Consider the following 20,540-nt stretch of genomic DNA (forward strand, 5'->3'; position numbering starts at 1 on the left):
TGAAAATTGTACTGTATTTCTTTAATTTTTTTTTTCTGGTTGTTTGAGTGTTCTGGTTGCTTGAGTTCCAGTTAATTGAGAGTTTATATATATATATATATATATATATATATATATATATATATATATATATATATATATATATATATATGTTTGTATATATATATATATATATATATATATATATATATATATATACACACACCCACACATATATACACACAGATACACATATATGAATACACATATATAATGTTCCACTGTTACTGTATTGTGCCTTTTTACAACATATTTGCTATTTAGATCATTTTCTGTATTATTTCACTTGCTTTATAATTATAATTTTGTTTCCTTACAAATTTATGTAATGATTTTCATGTAACTTGGAGCTTTTCTCCCCGGGCCTCCACTGAAAATGGGTCTCAAACCCAGTGGACTTTCCCGGTCAACAAATGTCTATAAATAAACAATAAATCAATATACACACACACACACACACACACACACACACACACACACACACATATATATATATATATGTAATGTGTGTGTGTGTGTGTGTGTGTGTGTGTGTGTGTGTGTGTGTGTGTGTGTGTGTGTGTGTGTGTGTGTGTGTGTGTGTGTGTGTGTGTGTATAAAATTTCTTAGTAGCCACCCTGACAGCAACTTCCTGCTGACAAGATCTCCAATTTTTAGCCTGTGAAAATTGTTTGGTTTGTGAGATACTCTTTGCACTATGATCCAACAATGTAGAAACTGGGAATAACACTTGAAGTTTGTGACAGTTATCGTTTTCTTTCATTACCTTGGTCAGAAAATAAGGACCAAATGTGCATAAAATGGTGGAATGAAATATATTAAGGTGCTATTTTCCTTTAAATGAATGCCCAACACAAACTTGCATCAATGCTTTTCAATTACTTCATGGCAGTAAAGAGGTAAACCCTGTATCCATAGCGAGGCATAGATGAGCATTCCTACCTAGCTCAGTTACAAAACTTTAGACATTAACCAGTATAACAGTGAAAGTTGCCAAAACCTCATTCTGTAAAAAAATCAGCAGTTCACGCAATCACAAACTGTACTTTAAAGAAGTTAAAATGTTATTAGAATATAACAATAACAAAACATCTATCTCCCCAATCTTTCAAATAACCCAAATAGCTGCAGCTTTTCACTGAACTTTTCTCCTTTAGGTCTATCCGCTGTCCTCTTCACAAAAATCCATTTTAAGTGCTCATTTTTCAATTCAACTCTACCCAACATTTCTAGAAAAAAAGCAAACAAACAAAAATAAGCCTTCTGTTACATTTCAGCATCATTTACTGTTATATTCATCTGTTTATTAAGGTCTGTTTCCATTCTCTCTGACTGGAAAACCACTTTCATCATTCATCTTCCAAAAATTTCAAATTCCCCTGAATGAAACACTGTTGTTTCATACTGGTTTGCTGAATACTCATTTAAATATTAACATTTAAATACAAACAACTGCTATTATTCATCAGGTAACATGACTTATAAACACCCTCAGCATGGCTTCCATGTTTTAGTCCATACCTTTGCTGAGTTAATGCAAGCTACTTATATTATTTACAGTAGTATTAATAAAGGACTGATAGCTGGCTTCATCATTTTGGACCTGACAGAAAGCCTTCAATCTGGCTGATTACTTATTGCTTCTTACTCAACTATTAACAGTGGCTTCACAACAGAATCCCTTGTTTCAGAAATTACCTGCTCAGACAGGCTTTTTAAGTAGTATGTCTAAACCAAAACAAAAAAGCGAGATGAAGAAACGGAGTGGTGAAATACAAACCAAACTTATTTATTGAGCGCTTTCGGAAAGGCTAGTACCTCTCCTTCAGACATACAACATACTAATTAAGCACCATTTTATATTAAATGCTCCATGCTTATTCAATTAAAACAATTAACACATTTTAAGTATCTTTTAATGTTTTTAACATTTATAATGTTTTCCTGCTCGTATTGCCCCTGTTTATCTTAGAGTAATTGGAATGTCTCAATATTATAGCAAGTTTATTAGATGCAGTTATATGGTTAATGGTCATCTTATGAATATTTAATTTAATATACGTTTGCTGCAAATGTATAATTTTAGGCTATGTCTTCTTGCTATTACAAGCTTGAAGCTATGCTAGGTCAATTTTTGTCTGTTCGTATTGTATTTGTGTCTGCCATAAAAAGAAGTATTTTATGAGTTTTAAATGGGGAATATCCCTTTTAAGTTATGGTTGTTAATTGTTTTAATTGAATAAGCATGGAGCATTTAATATAAAATGGTGCTTAATTAGTATGTTGTATGTCTGAAGAAGGAGAGGTACTAGCCTTTCCGAAAGCGCTCAGTAAATAAGTTTGGTTTGTATTTCACTGCTCCGTTTCTTCATCTCGCTTTTTTGTTTTGGTTTAAACAGTTTGGCGTTTTTTCTTGTTGTTATAAGTAGTATGTCTCCCATGTCCACATTCCAAACCAGTGTCCCACATGTCCAACAAGCGTCTGTCCTTGTTCCCAGTTTTTTCTGACTATTTTCAACCTTCCTAATGACTACTCTCTACTCAAAATGACCCATTATGCTGATGATCTCCACATCTTTTAAGGTTTTATCAATGATTGCAGTTTAGAATCCCCTTTCCAGAGACAACTTCACCAAAATATTTTAGTTTGGTTCAGAAACCATAAACTCATAGTTATCATTTCCAAAACAGAAGCAGTGCTTTGCAAAGTATTCAGTGGCTTTTGTCCAGTCCTTCCCTCACTCATTCTGACCTACAGGGCAAGCCTTCTCCTTCCACTAGTACTTGCAACATCTAGGAATTCTCCTAGACCAGATCTGTTCTTCCACTCCCATTTTAATTTGTATAGTTATTCATTTTACAACTATTTAAAAATTTTACAGTCTTACTAATCTACTCTTTTCAGAAACCTGCAAGTCAGAAGCCAAGAATGTCCTTATCCCTGCAGTTGAGTATGCCCTTCCCTTTTTCACCCTGTGCAGTTCCATGCAATGATTCCATCCTTCAAAGGTGCGTAAATAGGATATGCTGGTTCTTCAACCTTGCTGACTCCTGTACTCACCACTGCACACTCCTTTCTGCTATAAAACATTCCCAGTTGCAGAAGGATCCATTTTCTTTTTCACCACTTTTATATACAAACTGCTGATGTAATGTGATCCTATCTCGCCTACATTCTCTACAGATGGGTTCGGAGCCGATCCTCGGCTCTGACTCGGCCGCTATACAATAGAACGCAGTCTCTTATTGGCTGAGTTACCTCGTATCCCAGGATGCACCACTACTGCTTCCCCAGATCTCGTTTGCCGCTTCTGAAGCATAGACGTGGTCTCGGACTTGGCTGAGCTAAGTGCCTCTTAGTGAGATTATTTTCTGTCTAGTTTTGTGCTAAAACTTACCCAAAAGCTGTTTTAACAGCTACTTGTTGTTGTGTGACTGTGTATTTAAAGTTTTTTGTGGTAAAATTGTGTTTTTTGTGGTAAGTGATCCCGTTTAAGTTAGAGAGGCCTTGCCCTATCCTAGGCGTTTCAGTTAGAGTCTAGGCTGTCTCTTGTGTAGTTTTTGAAGTTTAGTGTGTTTGAAGTAGATAGCCATGTCGAAGGAACATAGACCATCAGGTTTTAAAAAATGTTCCAAATGTAATTATAAAATGTCCATTACGGACGACCATTCATTGTGTGTCTACTATCTGGGCCCGAAGCACCTCCAGGAATCCTGTAGCGTTTGCCACACTTTTTCCTCTCGCATCCTCCAAGAGAGGAAAAATAAGTTAATTTTGAAAGGGCTTATTACCCCTTCCTTTGAGGAAGCCCTATCTTCTTCTTCTTCCCCTTCAAGGAAGAAAAAGTCTTCGGCTCCGACCAGCCCGTCTGATCCGGCAGCTAAAAATTCACGGCAGGCTTCTCCGTTGGCTCCACGGACTTCGGAGCTGAGGGCAGAATGGTCTGCCTCGATGTCTCCAGCCTCGACTCCTCTGGCTTCGGAGTCGAGAGCTCGGGCGTCGAGAGGCGAGTCATCTCCATCGGCTCCACTGCCTTCGGAGCCGATGAAGGTTGCCCGCTCAGACTCTTCCCCTTCGGTGCCGAAGTCCACATCGGCTCCAAGGGAAATTGCAGTGGTAGTGGAATCTCCCTCGGCGCCGATACTTCTCGAACCCATACGGAGCCGGTCCCCCAGTCTTTCAGAGCCGGCGGAGAAGTCGACTCGGACCCGGTCGGTCTCTTCTTGTGGAGGATGTCTGATTCGGATTTAGACAGGGTGCTTCAAAGGCTTTTTCAGTCTCCGGTCTTTGCAAAATTGATCTCGGCTCCAGCCCAGTCGGCTCCGGAGCCGATTTCCCATCCTGCTATCTCGGTTCCTCCTCCAACAGCTTCGGCGCCGTTGGAGTCAGTGTTGGTGGAGCCGGTGGAGGTTGTCGGGTCGGTTTCGACCCAAACTTCAACCCCGCCCTTCGGGTCAGGGTTCGGTACGCGGACCTCTTCTGTCGGCCCCGGGGGGGATGCTTCGGGACCGATCCTTTCGGTTCCGAGCCTCCCTCTTGGTGCGTCGGCTGCGGGAGTTCCGACTGCTGTTGTGGCCTTGGGGGTTGAACCATCCCAGGACTCTGGGGGTCCCGCCTTCAAGGCCATGAGGAGTGCCTTGGCCAAATCCTCTCTGGCCACTTCTACCATCTCACCACCACCTTCCCTTGGCACGGAGACTGGCTCCTTTGCAATCCCCCTGTCTCACGACAGCGGAGCCCTTGGGCCTGAGGTTACCCCCATTGGGGGTTCCCTTCTTCCTGGAGGTCCCTCCGAAACACTTTTGGAGGAACCTCCGAGGAAGAAACAGTGTAAGAGGAAGCACGTCGACTCCCCTGATGAGTCTCTCACCTCGGATACCGACCTCAATGATGCGGAAGGGTCCCCCAAGTCGTCCTTGGATGATGTATCCTTTGCGGACATCTTGGAGATCCTTAAGCAATGAGGCGACTGGCAGTCCAAACCCCCTTCTGCTGAGGAGTCAGTTTTCCTCAAGGCCTTCGGGGCTCAGCCCTCTGCCTCCTGGGTGTCTCCGCCTTTCGATGAGCTTCTGGATTTGATCTCTCGTAGGGCATGGGAACACCCGGATTCTGTTGAACCGGTGCCAGCTCGCCCCATTAAATTCCTTTCGGCTCCCCCTGATAAGGACTTTCTTTCGAAAGGTGTGGCTGTAGATGCCTTGGTGGTGGCATCTGCCACCCAGCAAGATGTGGCAGAGGCTTCAATGTCCGTCCATCCTCCTAATAAGGAGTCTAGGAGCATGGATCGGTACGGGAAGTATACCCTTTCTTCAGCAACCCTTACATTAAGGTCTCTGAACTACTTGACGCATTTCACGAGACTGCAGAGGGATCTGGTCAAGGAGCTTTCGGATACCCTCTCCAGTAACTTACCTGAGCAGTTGGCCCAGACGGTTAACTCCCAGTTGGCTACCCTGTCCTCATTATCCAACTCGTCCATGAGGCTCATTTCTTATGCAGCCGAAGGAGCGAGCAGAGTGGCGGGAACAGGTTTTGCTCTACGGAGACAAGCCTGGCTACGCCTGTGTCACTTTGCGGAGGCCTTTAAGTCTTCCTTTGCCGACGCCCCCTTTGATGGGTCCTCACTGTTTGGACCCAAGGTAAAGGACACTTTGACTCGCTGCAAACAGGAGGGTAAGACTTTAACTGCCGTAGGGGCCCGGTTTTCCACTCCCTTCAGACCTTATCCCAAGACTCGAAGAGGAGGGAAAATGTGGTTCCATAAGTCTCAAAAGCCTTACTCGCAGCAGAGTGATTCCCTTCTAGAGGCAGAGGAGGGGGAAATTTTTCAGGGAGATGCCGTCCCAGAGGCGGCGGAGGCCCCCGCAACACTGGAGACCGCGAGTCCTTTTGTGGCTCCTCCTCCTTCCAGCATCCCTGAAGGAGTACCCGACTGTGCAGCTCCGGAGCCAGTCGGGGGTCATTTTTCGAGACACCTAAAGGCCTGGGAAAATATCACTCAGGACCAATGGGTGCTCCGAATCATCGCCGGAGGTTACACCATTCCCTTCTCTCAACCCCCCCCACCATCCCAAAGAATCCCGGACCCACCACCCAGTCAACGGGATCATGCAGCCAGCGAAATATCGAAGCTGCTTCAAAAAGGAGTCATCCAACCTGTCCCCGCAGATCAGGCCGGATCAGGGACTTACTCAAGATTCTTTTTGGTACCAAAAAAGACCGGGGACTTGAGGCCCATTTTGGATCTCAGCAAGTTAAACCGATTAGTGAAAAAGTCCAAATTCTGGATGGTCACCTTGCAATCCATTCTCCCGCTTTTGGAGAAAGGTGTTTGGATGTGCTCCATAGATCTCAAAGATGCCTATTATCACATTCTGATAGATCAGGCGTCGAGGAGACACTTGCGCTTCAGCCTAGGAGACAGTCATTTCCAGTTCCGTGCACTGCCCTTTGGTCTCACCACAGCCCCCAGGGTGTTCACCAAATGTTTGGTGGTGGTGACTGCTCACCTGAGAAGTCTAGGATTCCAGGTGTTTCCATACCTAGACGACTGGCTCCTAACTGCCACCTCCAGGCATCTACTCTTGAAAACTCTAGCAGCCACTATCTCTCTAGGCAACTCCTTAGGAATCACCTTCAATTGGACACAATCTGTATTGCTGCCATCTCAGCGTATTCTGTTTATTGGTGCAGAAATAGACTCAAGGCAGATGTGAGTCTATCTTCCTGCGGAAAGGATAGCAACGCTGCAGTCTCAGGTTCAGGCATTACTCCTCAGACTTCGTGCTCCAGCGAGAATGGTCCTGCAGCTGTTGGGTTCCATGTCAGCCACCATTCTTCTGGTCCCCTTGGCAAGGTTGCATATGAGGATACTCCAGTGGCTCCTATCAGTCCAGTGGTCTTATCAAGACCTTCCCCTCAGTCACCACATACTGATCACAGAGATGTGCAAACAGGATCTTCGTTGGTGGCTTCTTTCCTCCAACCTGAATCTAGGGTGACCCTTCGTTCCCCCACTCCCCTCGGCCACGTTGACTACGGACACCTCCCAGACAGGGTGGGGGGGACATTATCTGGACAGGTCGGTCCAAGGCACGTGGCACACCGATGAGAGTCTTCTCCACATCAATATCCTGGAAATGAGGGCGGTGCTTTTAACGTTGCAAGCACTGCACGATCACCTCCCCCAGGGTACGATTGCCATTCAGTCTGACAACATGTCGGTAGTCTGGTACTTAAACAAGCAAGGAGGGACCAGGTCTTACCCCCTTTGCAGAGAGGCCATGAAGGTATGGGATTGGGCGATTGCTACCAAATGTTTCCTAGTGGCAACACACATTCCGGGGAGATAGCCGACAGACTGAGCAGAACTATTCTCTCCCCTCACGAGTGGTCCTTGAACGACAGAGTGGTAGCACAGATTTTCACGAGATGGGGAGCTCCTTGTTGCAATCTCTTCGCAACTCCCCTCAACGCGAAATGCCAGCAGTTCTTCTCTCTCACCCCAGTTCCGGGAGAGATCCCCAAGGATGCTCTAGTCCAAGTTTGGCCCCCCGGTCTGCTATACGCTTTTCCACCGGTCCCCCTTCTCCCCAAGGTGATTCAGAAGGTGATTCGCTTGGAAAGCAAAATGATTCTAATCGCCCCATACTGGCCTCGTCAAGTCTGGTTCCCCTTTCTTCACAAATATGCATTGGAGGGTCCCTGGTTCCTGGACCAAGTTCCGGACCTCTTGACGCATCAGTCAGGACAGCTCCATCAGTCCCTCCATTCATTGAAGTTAGCAGCTTGGCTACTCCTCTTCTGACCATAGTTAGGAGCCATTCTTTCGACCCTGAAGTCATGCATATTTTGTCCTCGGCCCACAAGACTTCTACTAAAAAGATGTATAGCAATAAATGGAAGAGGTTTGCTATTTGGGCCCAACTCGAGGATTAGACCCTATGACAGCCTCGTGTCAGAGGTTCTGAAGTTTTAGCTTCCCTGTTCAACCAAGGTTGTTCGGTGTCTACCATCAAAGTTCAATTGGCTGCTATTTCCAATTTTCACGAGAGCGTAGAACCACCTTTAATGAGCAACAAGTTGTGCAAAGCCTTTATTAAAGGAGCTTGGCTTTTACGGCCCCCTATATCTCATCCCGCACCACCGTGGGACCTTAATGTAGTGTTAGGTGCATTAACCTCATCTCCCTTTGAGCCGGCAGCAACCTGTGACTTAAAATTTCTTTCTTGGAAGACTGCTCTTCTAGTTGCTATTACATCAGCCAGGCGAGTTTCAGAACTTCAAGCCCTATGTGTCAAACCACCATACCTGGTATTTCACAAGGATAGAGTATCTCTTAGACCAAACCCATCCTTTATACCAAAGGTTTGTTCTAACTTTTGTTTGCAACAATCACTGGAATTACCGTTTTTTTTCCCTAAGTATTCAAACAGAGCTGAGTATACCTTTCACAGCTTAGACGTGCACAGACAATTACGTTTCTATTTGGATAGGACACACCAAGCACGAAAATCAGATCAACTGTTTGTGTCCTTTTCGGACAATAAATTGGGCAAAGCAATCACGAAGGTCACTATTGCCAAGTGGATCAGAGACTGTATCAGTCATATTTATCGCATTTCAAATAAGGAGCTTATAGTCACAGTGAAAGCTCATTCTACCAGGGCTATGGCCACTTCGGCAGCCTTTCATTCCAAGCTCTCTATTAGTGACATTTGTGCAGCTGCTACGTGGTCTTCTCTACACACCTTTATTTCTCACTACAAATTGGATGTGGCATCTAGGGGTTGAGCTTCCTTCGGTTCCACGGTTCTCAGGAGCGTTTTCCAGTGAGCCACCCAGGAATTAGGTGCTAGGGACGCTGTCCCATCTGTAGAGAATGTAGGCGAGATGGATCCCATACATCTAAAGTTATGGTAAGTACATAACTAAAAGTTTCTGGAGGTGCCCCCCCCCCCCTATGGAAACAAATTCCTGCCATCACTACCCACTCAGAGAGCTGCTACCCACCTACTGCTTCTTTACAGAGATCCTTTCCAAGGATGTCTTTAACCAAAAGAGCATTTAGCAGATTTGCACCTTCAGTGTAGAACGCCATACCACCCATTAATAGGAATCTCCCAACTCTTCCCCTCTGTAATGCGCACTCAACCAAATCAAACGATTATTCTTTTCCTCTCTTCTCTCAACAACTATTTTTTATTATTTGTCTACTTTCTCTTCCATTTTATTTGCCATTTTCCTTATTTTTTTCTCTGCAGCCACTGTTTTTTGAAAACTGCTCATTACAATTTAATGCATGCTAATATGATTATACTTTCTTATTGCAAATGTAATCAATACTTGTACTTACTTTTGTAATTGCATTTTCTTTGTTTTAGTTTTGCTTCTGGCCTAAGATCATGGTTAAGTAGTGTCCTTGGACCAACACACTTATTAATTTTTCTAATGATCTGATTAATTATTTAATTAGCAGCAAATTACAGTACAAAACTATGTCACATTTAGAAATGAAAAGTGCATTTGTTGCAATAATGTTGCACATGTTTTGGACAAGCATTTTTTTATGTTCCCATGACTTTTGTAGGTTGTGCAAGTTTTTAATTGTAGTTGTGAGTTAGCCACATTTTTGCATCTGTGTTGTCTTATTAATTTATTTAGCTGCTGTGATCACCTGTAGCAGTGGTGTATATAATAATGCCTTATTAATGGTTTTCTAATGCAAATGAGGTCCTCAGAAGACATTTAAATGAATAATGCAGTGTTTGCATGTCTTAATTTTTGGCACAGGCACTGCACTAATATGACACTCTATTGCTTGTCTGTCTGCTTGGCTTTCTGCTGGGCCCAGCAAGTTTTTTTTTTACTGCATGATGTAGTAAATGCTCAACTTTCCCCTTTTACACTTCATCATTGCCTAACAGGTTCAGAAGATGTAATGCTGCTGTAGATTTCATTACTAGTAATGATTCTGAATAGTATACAAGGGGAAATCATACAGAGTTTTCCTGCAGTTAAAAGTAGCATCAGAATCATACCTCTCAACTGTACAGATTTTTGCAGAATGTCCAGATTTTTGCCTCATATTTTTGGTCTGTTTTTCATAAAATTATGTTTTTTTTTGGCAAATTAGTGGCAAATCATTAAAAATTGAAGTTACAAAATAATGACAGACATCTGAGTTTCAGAATTCATACCCTTCAGAAAACTCATGCTAATGCAAATCCTTTTATTCTGTCAACTTTCTAAGTTTGTAAGAGTTATATTCAAAAATTGTCTATTTTTGGGCCTTTGTCCCACTTTTATTTATGGCTTTGTTCAGATTTCTTGCTCTAAGAGGTGGTCAGGTATTGTCAGAATGCAGAACAGTTTGCCAGCAGTATTATGCTTCTTTTTTCTCTTTATTTTCCATTTGAGGACTTTTTCCTGTTGATTTTATCTCTCGACTTAAGTACTGTGTACTGCATTTATAGTAGTTCATCTGAATGATGGTCAGCAGGCTGCTGGCAGGCAATATTCCTTGGTCACTACACGCTGTCAAATCACCAGCAAAACTACATGACGTGAAAGATCCTGTATTGTAACTCCTGTCTGAAGTGTTTTTTTTCAGTGTTCAATGCGGATATTACAACAGCTATACCAGTTTTTTAAGTGTACTAACATTTACTTTAATTTTGTTTTACGTGTACATTTTGTAAGGGTTTTGTAAAGGTTCCTGACCTTCATAAGGCTCTGTGCCAAACCACATATATAGCTTTGATGCTGCGTTTGGGTACTTGTTCATAACAATTCATATTTCAGCAGTACAGGTTGTATTCAGTATAATTATTTGCATTTGTATTACAGAAAAGAATCTAGTCTTACTGCTAAATTGTCAATGCACATTTTTGAGCAGTTGGTAGCTGAACAGTGCACAGAATGTAACAGTAAATCTGTATATAAAACATCCACAAAACTCTTTTCCATCAGGAATAAATTCTACTCTGAATGTTCACATTACATCATCTTACTGTCACTGTATGTTTTGCTTTTTTATTGTCCCACATATGTACTCAGTAGCTCTTATCCATAATGTAGTCCATACATCATTGCCCACAGCCATTAACGGTGTGAACCTACTCCAGGGTTCTACAGCAGGGTAAACAGCAAATTCCATTAATGTTGAAAATGACTTACAGTGAGTTTACTTTGTAGCATCAGCAATCAATGAAAGAGTGCTGAGTGTACGGACTTGCTATAGTGCATACATTCCACAGCAGGAGCTCAACCTGTTCTTCACTTTCACATTTTCTGTCTCATCTAGAGTAACAATGTCCAGTGGTAGTTGTAGCCAGGCAGAAAGTCCATCTTCACCCCAATGGACAACCCATTGTTAAGCTGCCCTTTCCTACCCTCCCCTATTGGCTGCTCCTGTCAGTAGGCCTGCTATTTGTACCAGTGTTGCCTGTGTCCTTTTCAAAGCTTCGGCCCAGCATAGTGTCATTCTGACTTATGTGCTGTGTTGAAATAGGAAATGCTACTGTCTGCCAAATTTATGTTATTACCAGGTAAGTGCATTAGGAAGTATATCCAAGTATGTTCAGATGGTAGCGGTTCATTTAAACTGAATTTCATTTTCCTGAATCACAATTAATTGAACAAACTGACTAAAACTCATTTGACTGAAATCACATTTAATTAACTGAATCATGACTGACCAAAAATTGTAAAGTCAATTTTGTTAGTTTTGTGTTTGTATGGAAGCAGTGATTCATAGTGTGTTTCCTTTTTTCTTTTCTCTATTGTTTTGTGACGGTGAAGTTAGTACATGGCCAGGAGGGTGGTTCGGGGGGGTTGATGCTGGGCTTGCCCTCTTTGGAAAAACAAGGTTTAAATTATGTTTGGTCTAATAGTTTTTCGGTTTAATGTGATTCTGCAAAATGAATTCTCAGTCAAATATGTTTTCAGTAAAATATTTTGGTCATTTCAGATTCAGTCAAGTGTGATTCAATAAAGTGGAGTACACTAGTTTAGATAAATGGCAATAGTATTTCAGCACATACTAAACAGTACAGCCACATCATTTAGAGGTCTTACAGTAGATCAGACAGTATGAAATCTGCTCAGAAGTTAAGTGTTTAAGCTGAGACTACATGTGCTTGTATAGTTGAAATTAGTATAAGTGAAGTCTTTGCAGGTGACTGTGTTTTGTCTGTATAAATTAATATCGGTAATATTGATGTAATAATTGTGACCTGTAAGAGCTGCAGCTACTAATACTGGAAGTTCTTTTCTTTCTTTTTTTTAAGACCTGACATTTTGTGTCCCTTGTGTTATTGATATATGAAAGGTCAGATAATGATCAAACATCTAGACAGGAAACACTGAAAATCCATTAACCATAACTGGATTTTTAAAAATGTTTTATTAGGTTTACTGTCACTGACAAGGTACGACGAAACAGCTGTATCAACAGACTGGCAAAAAAAATTGACTCCAGAGCAGTATTTTGTAACTCGGGAAAAGGGAACTGAAATTGTAAGTAATAGCTAACTAAATTTTAGTCATATTTGTTTCTGAGTTATTTTTTATTCGTCTTCTAATTTGAGTAACAGAAAAATGAAACTGAATAAGTGCTTCCTGCTATGTACAAGAGATCATATTTTATCATCACTAGTTTGCCATAATTTTGGATGACAGTATAAACAAAGGAAACTAATCTTTGCCAACATAATACCATCCATTCATCCGGCAGGAGATCCCTTAACAAAAATTTAGACTCTGTATTGACTTGCTGTTTGGTGCTTGCATTATCATGTAATAAACCACGTGTGCACATTTACAATAATGTATGTTGCATGTTATAAACGTGTGCCTCCTTTAGGAGGCAGTTGTTAGTGCTGTACAGATATCATCATGGTTAGTCATGTGCATTGTTTACTGCTTGTTTGTTTATTTATGTTAGTAGTATTCTATCCTTAATCATTTATACAGAAATAGGCTATGTCTGTGTCACGTAATCACTGTATCTATTGAACAAAGCATGTTGTGTGACTTTACATTAGTTTGGAATATATTCACAGTCATCATGGTCTAAACTGTTATCACAAAATAAAGTAAAAAAAAAAAATCAGGCTTTTTGTAACCAGATGTACATTACATTAGAGACACAACACAGACTGCAGTGTCCAGTCTGTCCTGCTCTGACAGCTATGTTTATAGTTTCAGGTTGTGAGAAGAGTATTTGTTACTTTTTTGTACAGTTTGTCAGGGATCACCATTCCTTCCAGCAGAACTTAAACTGCAGAGTTCCCTGAAAAACATTTCAGGATCAGCATTTTTTCACTGTTTGTAAAAACAGAAAATGAATGAAAAATAGCATTAATGTTGTATAAAAACTAACATATAAGCAGGGAAACAGTTTATTAATCAGAAGCTTACCAAAGACCTTATGCTACAGAGGTCTGTAAAAACGTACATAATTTAATGTGTTAGGATGCATGGATCGTGCCATCCCTAGCAAAACCAAGATTCACTCCTCTAAGAGAAGGAAGCCAGTTTGGTGGACCCCTGCAATAAACAGGCTATACAATAGAAGGAGGAAACTAGTTCAGAAAAAAAGCAAATCCCAAGAAGGAAATACATCCCTGGTCAGTATCAGTAAGAAACTAAGGTCCCTCATGAAATTATCCAAGGCTAACTTCAAAAGAAAAATAGCCAAGGATTCAAAAGATAACCACAGAGCCTTCTTTAGCTATGTTAAGAATCTAAGTGGCAACTCACAGATATGCACTGAACTAGTGCAAAATAGCACAAAATATACTGAACCTACTGATATTGCCAACATCCTGGCAGATAGATTCAGTGCAAACTTCACCCCCCACTCACCTCCAAAAGGGCCCACAACAATACCGGAAAAGTGTAGTGTCTCAAAAAATCACAGATGCGCAGGTGAAAACAGCCCTTTCAAAAGCCAAAAACACAGCGTCAATGGGACAAGATGGTGTCCCAGGCTGCGTCTTGCACAAACTACAGAACGAACTAACCTCCCACCTAAACACGCTGTTCAACCCCAGCCTCTCCACAGACTACATAGCCACAGAATGGCACACAGCAATGGTTATTCCTTTCCACAAAGGAGGGGCCACAACTGACCCTGGTAACTATTGCCCCATAAGCCTGATTAGCCTGGTCTGCAAAGATATTGAGCGCATCATCATGGAACTCTTTAACAAAGACATTGGGAACCTCCAAACACTTGATACGACCCAGTTCAGCTTTGTTAAGGGCAGATCATGTCTACTAAACCTGGTTGACTTCTTCAAGACAGTCACCAAGGTCATAGATGAGGGAAAGGTGGTTCACACAACTTACTTTGACATCACCAAGGCTTTCAACACCATTCCCCACTCGGGTATTACAGAAAAACTCACCAGCCTGAACATAGATCCCTACGTCATGAGATGGGTTGCCAACTGGCTTACAGACAGAACTCACACGGTAAGAATAACAGGCTCCAGGTCCGACTCTAAACCAGTCACAAGTGGTGTCCCACAAGGCTCAGTCCTGGGACCCCTACTGTTCGGCATATACTTCTCAGAAGTACAGGCAAACACAGGAGAACTATGACTAACTAAGTTCGCCGATGACTGCAAACTGGGAGCCATAATTTACTCTCTGGCTGACATGGGCATCCTCCAAAAGGGCCTTACTGATATGGACACCTGGTGTCAAAGTCATGGCCTCAAGCTAAATACCAAAAAATGCATAGTCATCCCATTTGGGAAAAACAAAACGCCCACGAATTACCACATAGGTGGCAGCCCCCTTAATACAAAAGAGGTAATAAGAGATCTGGGAACCCAGGTAGATAGTAATCTCTCCTTTGACAATCATATTGCCAAAGTAGTTAGTAAATCCTTCTATGTGGCCCATCTAATTACTAGCATCTAGAAATAAAGAGGTTATAGTGCCCCTCTACTCATCACTCATTAGACCCATCACAGAGTGTAATGCCCTATTTGGGATGTACCTCACAAGACACTTCCAATAGCTGGAAAGACCACAAAAGTACCTCACCAAGAGGATTACTGGTCTCAAACATATGTCCTATGCAGCCCGACTGAAAAAACTCTGGCTGTACTCAGTGGCATATCACTTACTCAGAGGTGATCTCTGCCTGACTTACAAAGCCATGTTCAACTCAGAATTGATGGACATGCTCCACCTAAAGAAATCCAAGTCACTGCGAGCCATGCGCTCTAGTGAGCTAAACCTCACCACAACAATAAATAGAACATGCTGGAGGGATAGATTCCTATCACACAGACTCCCCATCTTTATCAGGCAGAGCCCCTCACTAACACTGTTCAAGAGAAACCTTGACAAGTGGATGGGTAACAGAAAATACACCCTTGGGATCACTTCATTGGCTCTGCTTGACGGAGGATCAGTTAATTAATCAATGGGGTGGTGAAAGCCGACACACTCTGGCTAGGCTTATAAATGCCCTCGGGCAGATAGCATAGGTTCATAGGCAGGTACTAGGCTATGTGAGTTTTTCCAGCTGACATCTGTTACCATTGACAAAAATGTAGCTTAGAATTTTTATGCACTGAATAACTTCCAATAAAAGTAGTTGTTCTATTGATTTGGCATGCAGGGTAATCTCAATAAGCAGGATAGTGTTTTCACTAAAATATTATTGCATTTTATTATAGTAAAATTAGCATACGTTCTAAGAAGTTTTATTATTACACATTTATATGCAATATAGTGCTGCAGTAAGAACATTTAGCTTTATTTATTTAGTTTTTTGTTGAGTGTATTAGTCTCACTAGGTAGTCTTTTTTCAGGATAGACCAGAAATGGTCATACCGATAAGGGGAAATTGGCAATGGCACCAGGGATATTCCCATGCTCCGGATCCTGTTTGGCATTATGGAGGCAGGGAGACATGGAGATGCAGTCCAAAGTGACATGGAAAGACATGAATGTGTTAGTCACTACCCTGCGGGGCAGTGCTTTATCAACACAGCAGTCATTACAGATGGATAAGGAGAAATCTGTAGATGATGGCAGGTTTAAAGAGTTATGGATAAAACTGTGTCAAAAATTCAGGAAGGTAATGACTATGTGGACATGAACAGTCTCACAAAAGATTCTGCTTTACAGCTACGACTATCTGCTTCACATATCACTTCACCAACCTTGAGAGAAAGCAATGATCTAGAGCAGCAAACCTGTGCATCTTTGTGTGATTCTGCTTCTCTAAGGTTCATAGGTAGGTACTAGGCTATCTGCCCAAGGGCATTTATAAGCCTAGCCAGAATGTGTTGGCTTTCACCATCCCCTTAGATTAGTGCTCTTCACAATGCAAAAGTGTTCTCTCCAATAGCAGTGTGTCCCAGGATGTTTTCTGATGATATTAAACACAATCCCTCTGTGAAGGAGACAATAAGGACACCAGGAGAGATGCAGCAGCTGGAGCAGTGACCCTTTCTATTAAGATATTGGTGGACTAAATGGGGGGCATAAACCAGTGTAATTCTTGGTGTGAAGTTGTTGCGGCATTAAGAGATAAGTTCCTGCAGGTATGGGCACTAATTGTTTTGTCTCAGAATATCTGTATGACTTTTATTTATTTATTTGGTAAGGGCACTAATTTGTTTTGTCTCAGAACATCTGTATGACATTTATTTATTTATTTAATTTTATTTTACATCTGTTGACCGGGATAGTCCAACTGGATATATGTCAATTTTCAGCGGAGGCACGGGGAGAAAAGCTCCAAACTTACAAACAGATAAAGACAAGCAAGTTACAGTATATGCACAAACATATTGTATTAACACGCAAGTTACAGTCTCACATTTCAAGCCTATGAAGAATACAGTTTATATTCAGAAATATATACAAATAAGCTTAGAGTTGGAACAAATATTAATTAATTTTCAAAGAAAGTGTGATTGTGCACCATAATGTGATTTTTTTTAAGTATTACTTGCATTTTTATTAGAAAAGGTGTGTACAAATAATGTAATGTAGGGGTAATGTTATCCAAACATTACTGTGCGGCTCAGACATTTATTGTGGATTTGGACTAGGAAATGGAAAAAGTCATTTTATGGAATTGTTTGTAAAGGGTCATTTAGTGCATCTGGAAAATCAAACATTTGTTGAATCCAGCAGGTGTGTGATTTGTTATGTAGATGATCCCTACATTTGTTTTGAAGAGTTGAGGTATTTAAAATGAGAATGTGTAAAGTTGCAGTGTGATTAAAGTGGTGGGACTGGCCTTAACTAGCTGGTAAAATGTGTAAAAACTGGTAGTGAAAGTAATTATGAGGGTTTAATTAATTAATTTATTTCTGTTTGTTAACCATATGATCCTTGTGGATAATTTTCATGCCCTGTTTAGGAAAAATAGCAATACTTAACAGAAGGACACTAATGTCAGAGACAGCGAAAGAGAGATTTCAAAGCTAATATAAAATAAATTGTTCAGACATTAGACACATCTACAGATGTCTTTGCCTCTTTACATGACCTAAGCCCAGCACTGAACTGGCAAACGAATCCTTCCTTCCCCAGGCCCTCCCAGACCTCAGGGCTCCGAGGTCTCAACCACCCAACCCAGGGCCTCCACCAGACATGAAGCCTCTTCTTGGACTGAGGCCTCTCCTACATCCTCTGATGATGCCAGGGTGACTGGATCCATCTGGACGAGGATTCTTCCCTCTCCTCCTAGGAGGATTATGATTCTGCTGATTCACTCCTCCTCCTGAGGCCTCATTTCCAGTGGCCCTGAGAGGGAAGCCTCCACTCCATGAGAATACTTCAGACTCCAGGACAGGAAAACCCACAGGCCTTCAGAGCCTTCTCCAAGCTGATAGGCTGCTGTCCTGTGTGATGTGTCAGATGGTGTGTGTCTCCCTTTCTCCCCTGCTCCCTCCATTCGTGCCCCCCCTGATACAACCTTCCAGACAGATCATAAACATCTCTTCAAGGCCCACTCTGTTGACCTAGAAACTATTTCCCAGGGGCCCACTATTTCCTTCTTCAAAGGGCCCTCCCAGGCTTGCCCTCAGACATCCCACTTCCACGCAGGGGAGAGGAGGGCCCTGCATACAGTCCTCAACCACACTGGCCATGCCAACCCTTAACTGCCTTTTTCATTTGTTTCAGTATCAGGATTTTTGATGGAGGATTTTAAAGAAATGATTTGCAGAAAAGCCTTTTGATTTGGTTCATAATAAGTGCAGGTTAGCAATCATTTTCTTTCAGTGTGGTTATGATGCATTGGAAGCATATGAAGCTTCATGTAGACAGGGGCCACACCCACACGTAGACATGCATGATTGAAAGAAGAACAAAGAACAGGAGATCATAAATCAGTCTAAAGTAAGATGCTCTAGGAAGCACACAAGAAATTTGGTGCTACTGCTGTGTTGTTGGAAATCAATTTTTGAAATCAATTGGGAAAAGGCTAAAGTCAAAGATTTCCTCAGGTTCAGCCACCAAGGTTCAGCAGGAATTGGCCTTCTAAGAATTGGTCTTCCATAGCACAGTGAAATTGCATTGTTTCAAGCAGAACAGTACTACATACAATTACTCATAACTAATAATGGTGTACAATATGTATGGGTGGAGAAGGGGTTGAGAAGGTATAAGGCAATAATAAACAGGGTACAGAAAGAGCTGAAATGGTAGAAGAACAATAATAATTACATCCTTCAAAGACATCAGTGAAAAGTGGTGTTCTCCCTCTTTATTCCTCTCCATGTATGCTCAAGAGGAGGGAGAGAGGGCATTAGGACAAGAACCTGAGAGAAGAGACTTCAAGTACTAACTTTATCCAAAGGGGAAGGGAGTGAAGAAGATGTTGATAAAAATAGAAGGGATAGAAGCCAAACAGAAAACCTTAAAAGAGATACACAGCATCAGTACATTTAAGTGAAGTCTATCTCACTCAAGGGTAAATAATATTTAGAATGAAGTTCAGAGAATAGAATTTAATGTATTGGTTGACGTGATAGAAATTGGGTAAGACATGACAACTGCATCCTTGAAAGAACAGGAACAAGTTATTTAATATTTGATAGGCCTCAACCTTTGGTCTTTAGGGACAAACACATGTTCAGGTGTTGTTGCCATAGTCAAGGGAATATCGCTAATAGTTTGAAAAATGGTATGTGATGGATACAGTTTAATGTATAATAGCTGATTTTGAGTTAAACAGGTGTAACTGGAGACTTATAAATGTTTATGCATGCAATCAGTGACTATGGGCTTTGGTTCCACCTTGGTTGGAGATATCCTTTTCTACAATTTGTGGTGGGCTCTTTAATTGTAACATGAAGAACATGAAAAATAATGTAGATATTATGCTGTAGAAAAACTTATTAACATAGATCAGTTGGTGTTGAGGCCCAAAAGGTTCTGTTTTTTTTCTTTTTTTCAAGAAGGGATTTGCAGACACGGATAGACTTTTGATTTATTTATTTATTTTATACCTATGATCATTAATAAAGAATTAATCAAATGGGAAGGGCCATTGTGAGAAACAGGTTTTTCTGATCATAGCACAGTTATTTTGGAGATACAGCAGTATAATTATTTTGAGCCTGTAGAAAAAGGAATTTTTAGACTGAGACCTGATTTTTTTGTGCAAAGCTGGCATAATGAACACGTATTTAAATAACATTTAAAAAGATCATATTATGGTATGGCCTGTTGGGTATATTCGTCCGGATGGAGTTGGAGGAGGGGAGTTAAAAACAAAAACAAAATTGTTCCAATATCAATGGTGACAAAATGTTGAAAAAGAGAAGAGGCATATAGAGCTGAGTTTGTAATAAAGAGTCATTGGACAGATTTATGCTAGAATGGATAAGCAGGTTTTCATTGTTAGCAGGTGACCAGACCAGATGGGTTAGTGGTTAAGGTCTTTGCCTCCCATGCACAAGGTTCGATCCTGACCTCCAACCAATGCCTTTTGGAGTTTGCATGTTCTCCCTTTGTCTCCATGGGGATTCTCCCATGTCCAAAAAAGATGCTGAGTGTTTCCATCTCAAACTCACTAATGAATGGAGCTGTGGGCAGCAGCACAGACTCTACATGGTGCCCTATAGGGGGAAGAGATGTACAGACCAACTGCTTTGGGCATCTACTGTGGTGCACAGTATCCTCAAGATAGGAGCACATGGATCACAAACTGCGTGCCGTGGTAGGGCTAGCCACTTGATGGTGTAAAATATGGCTCTAGGTGATTCGGTCATGTTGACTAATGTCGCAAAAATGGGCATGGGTAGTTACCGGTGATAAATGGAGAACCTGGCCTACTCTGACCCATGCCAGGGACCCATGCTAATGGTGGGAGGGGTATATGTGCCCCTATTGGCCACTGTGTGCCCACCATAAAGCCCAGCAACCCTGGGTCAATAAGCTACTGGCTGGCCGGTGTCTAGTTGCCCAGCTAGGGTTACCTGGGATAGCTCTGCTGAGCGAAAGCTGGATG

The 20,540-nt window shown here is 41.6% G+C and overlaps 1 protein-coding gene across 1 annotated transcript in view; it reads left to right on the forward strand.

Moving 5' to 3' along the window:
• MSRB2 (methionine sulfoxide reductase B2) overlaps positions 1–20,540 on the forward strand; it is a 336,187-nt gene that overhangs the window by 156,682 nt on the left and 158,965 nt on the right. The window contains exon 2 of the mRNA XM_044064560.1: positions 12,453–12,559. Within this exon, the coding sequence (XP_043920495.1) occupies positions 12,453–12,559 (107 nt within the window). The remainder of the gene's footprint in view (positions 1–12,452; positions 12,560–20,540) is intronic.

This window comes from Protopterus annectens, chromosome 3.part0, assembly GCF_019279795.1.
Source record: "Protopterus annectens isolate FY-2018-M chromosome 3.part0, PAN1.0, whole genome shotgun sequence".
NCBI classification, from domain to species: Eukaryota; Metazoa; Chordata; order Ceratodontiformes; family Protopteridae; genus Protopterus; species Protopterus annectens.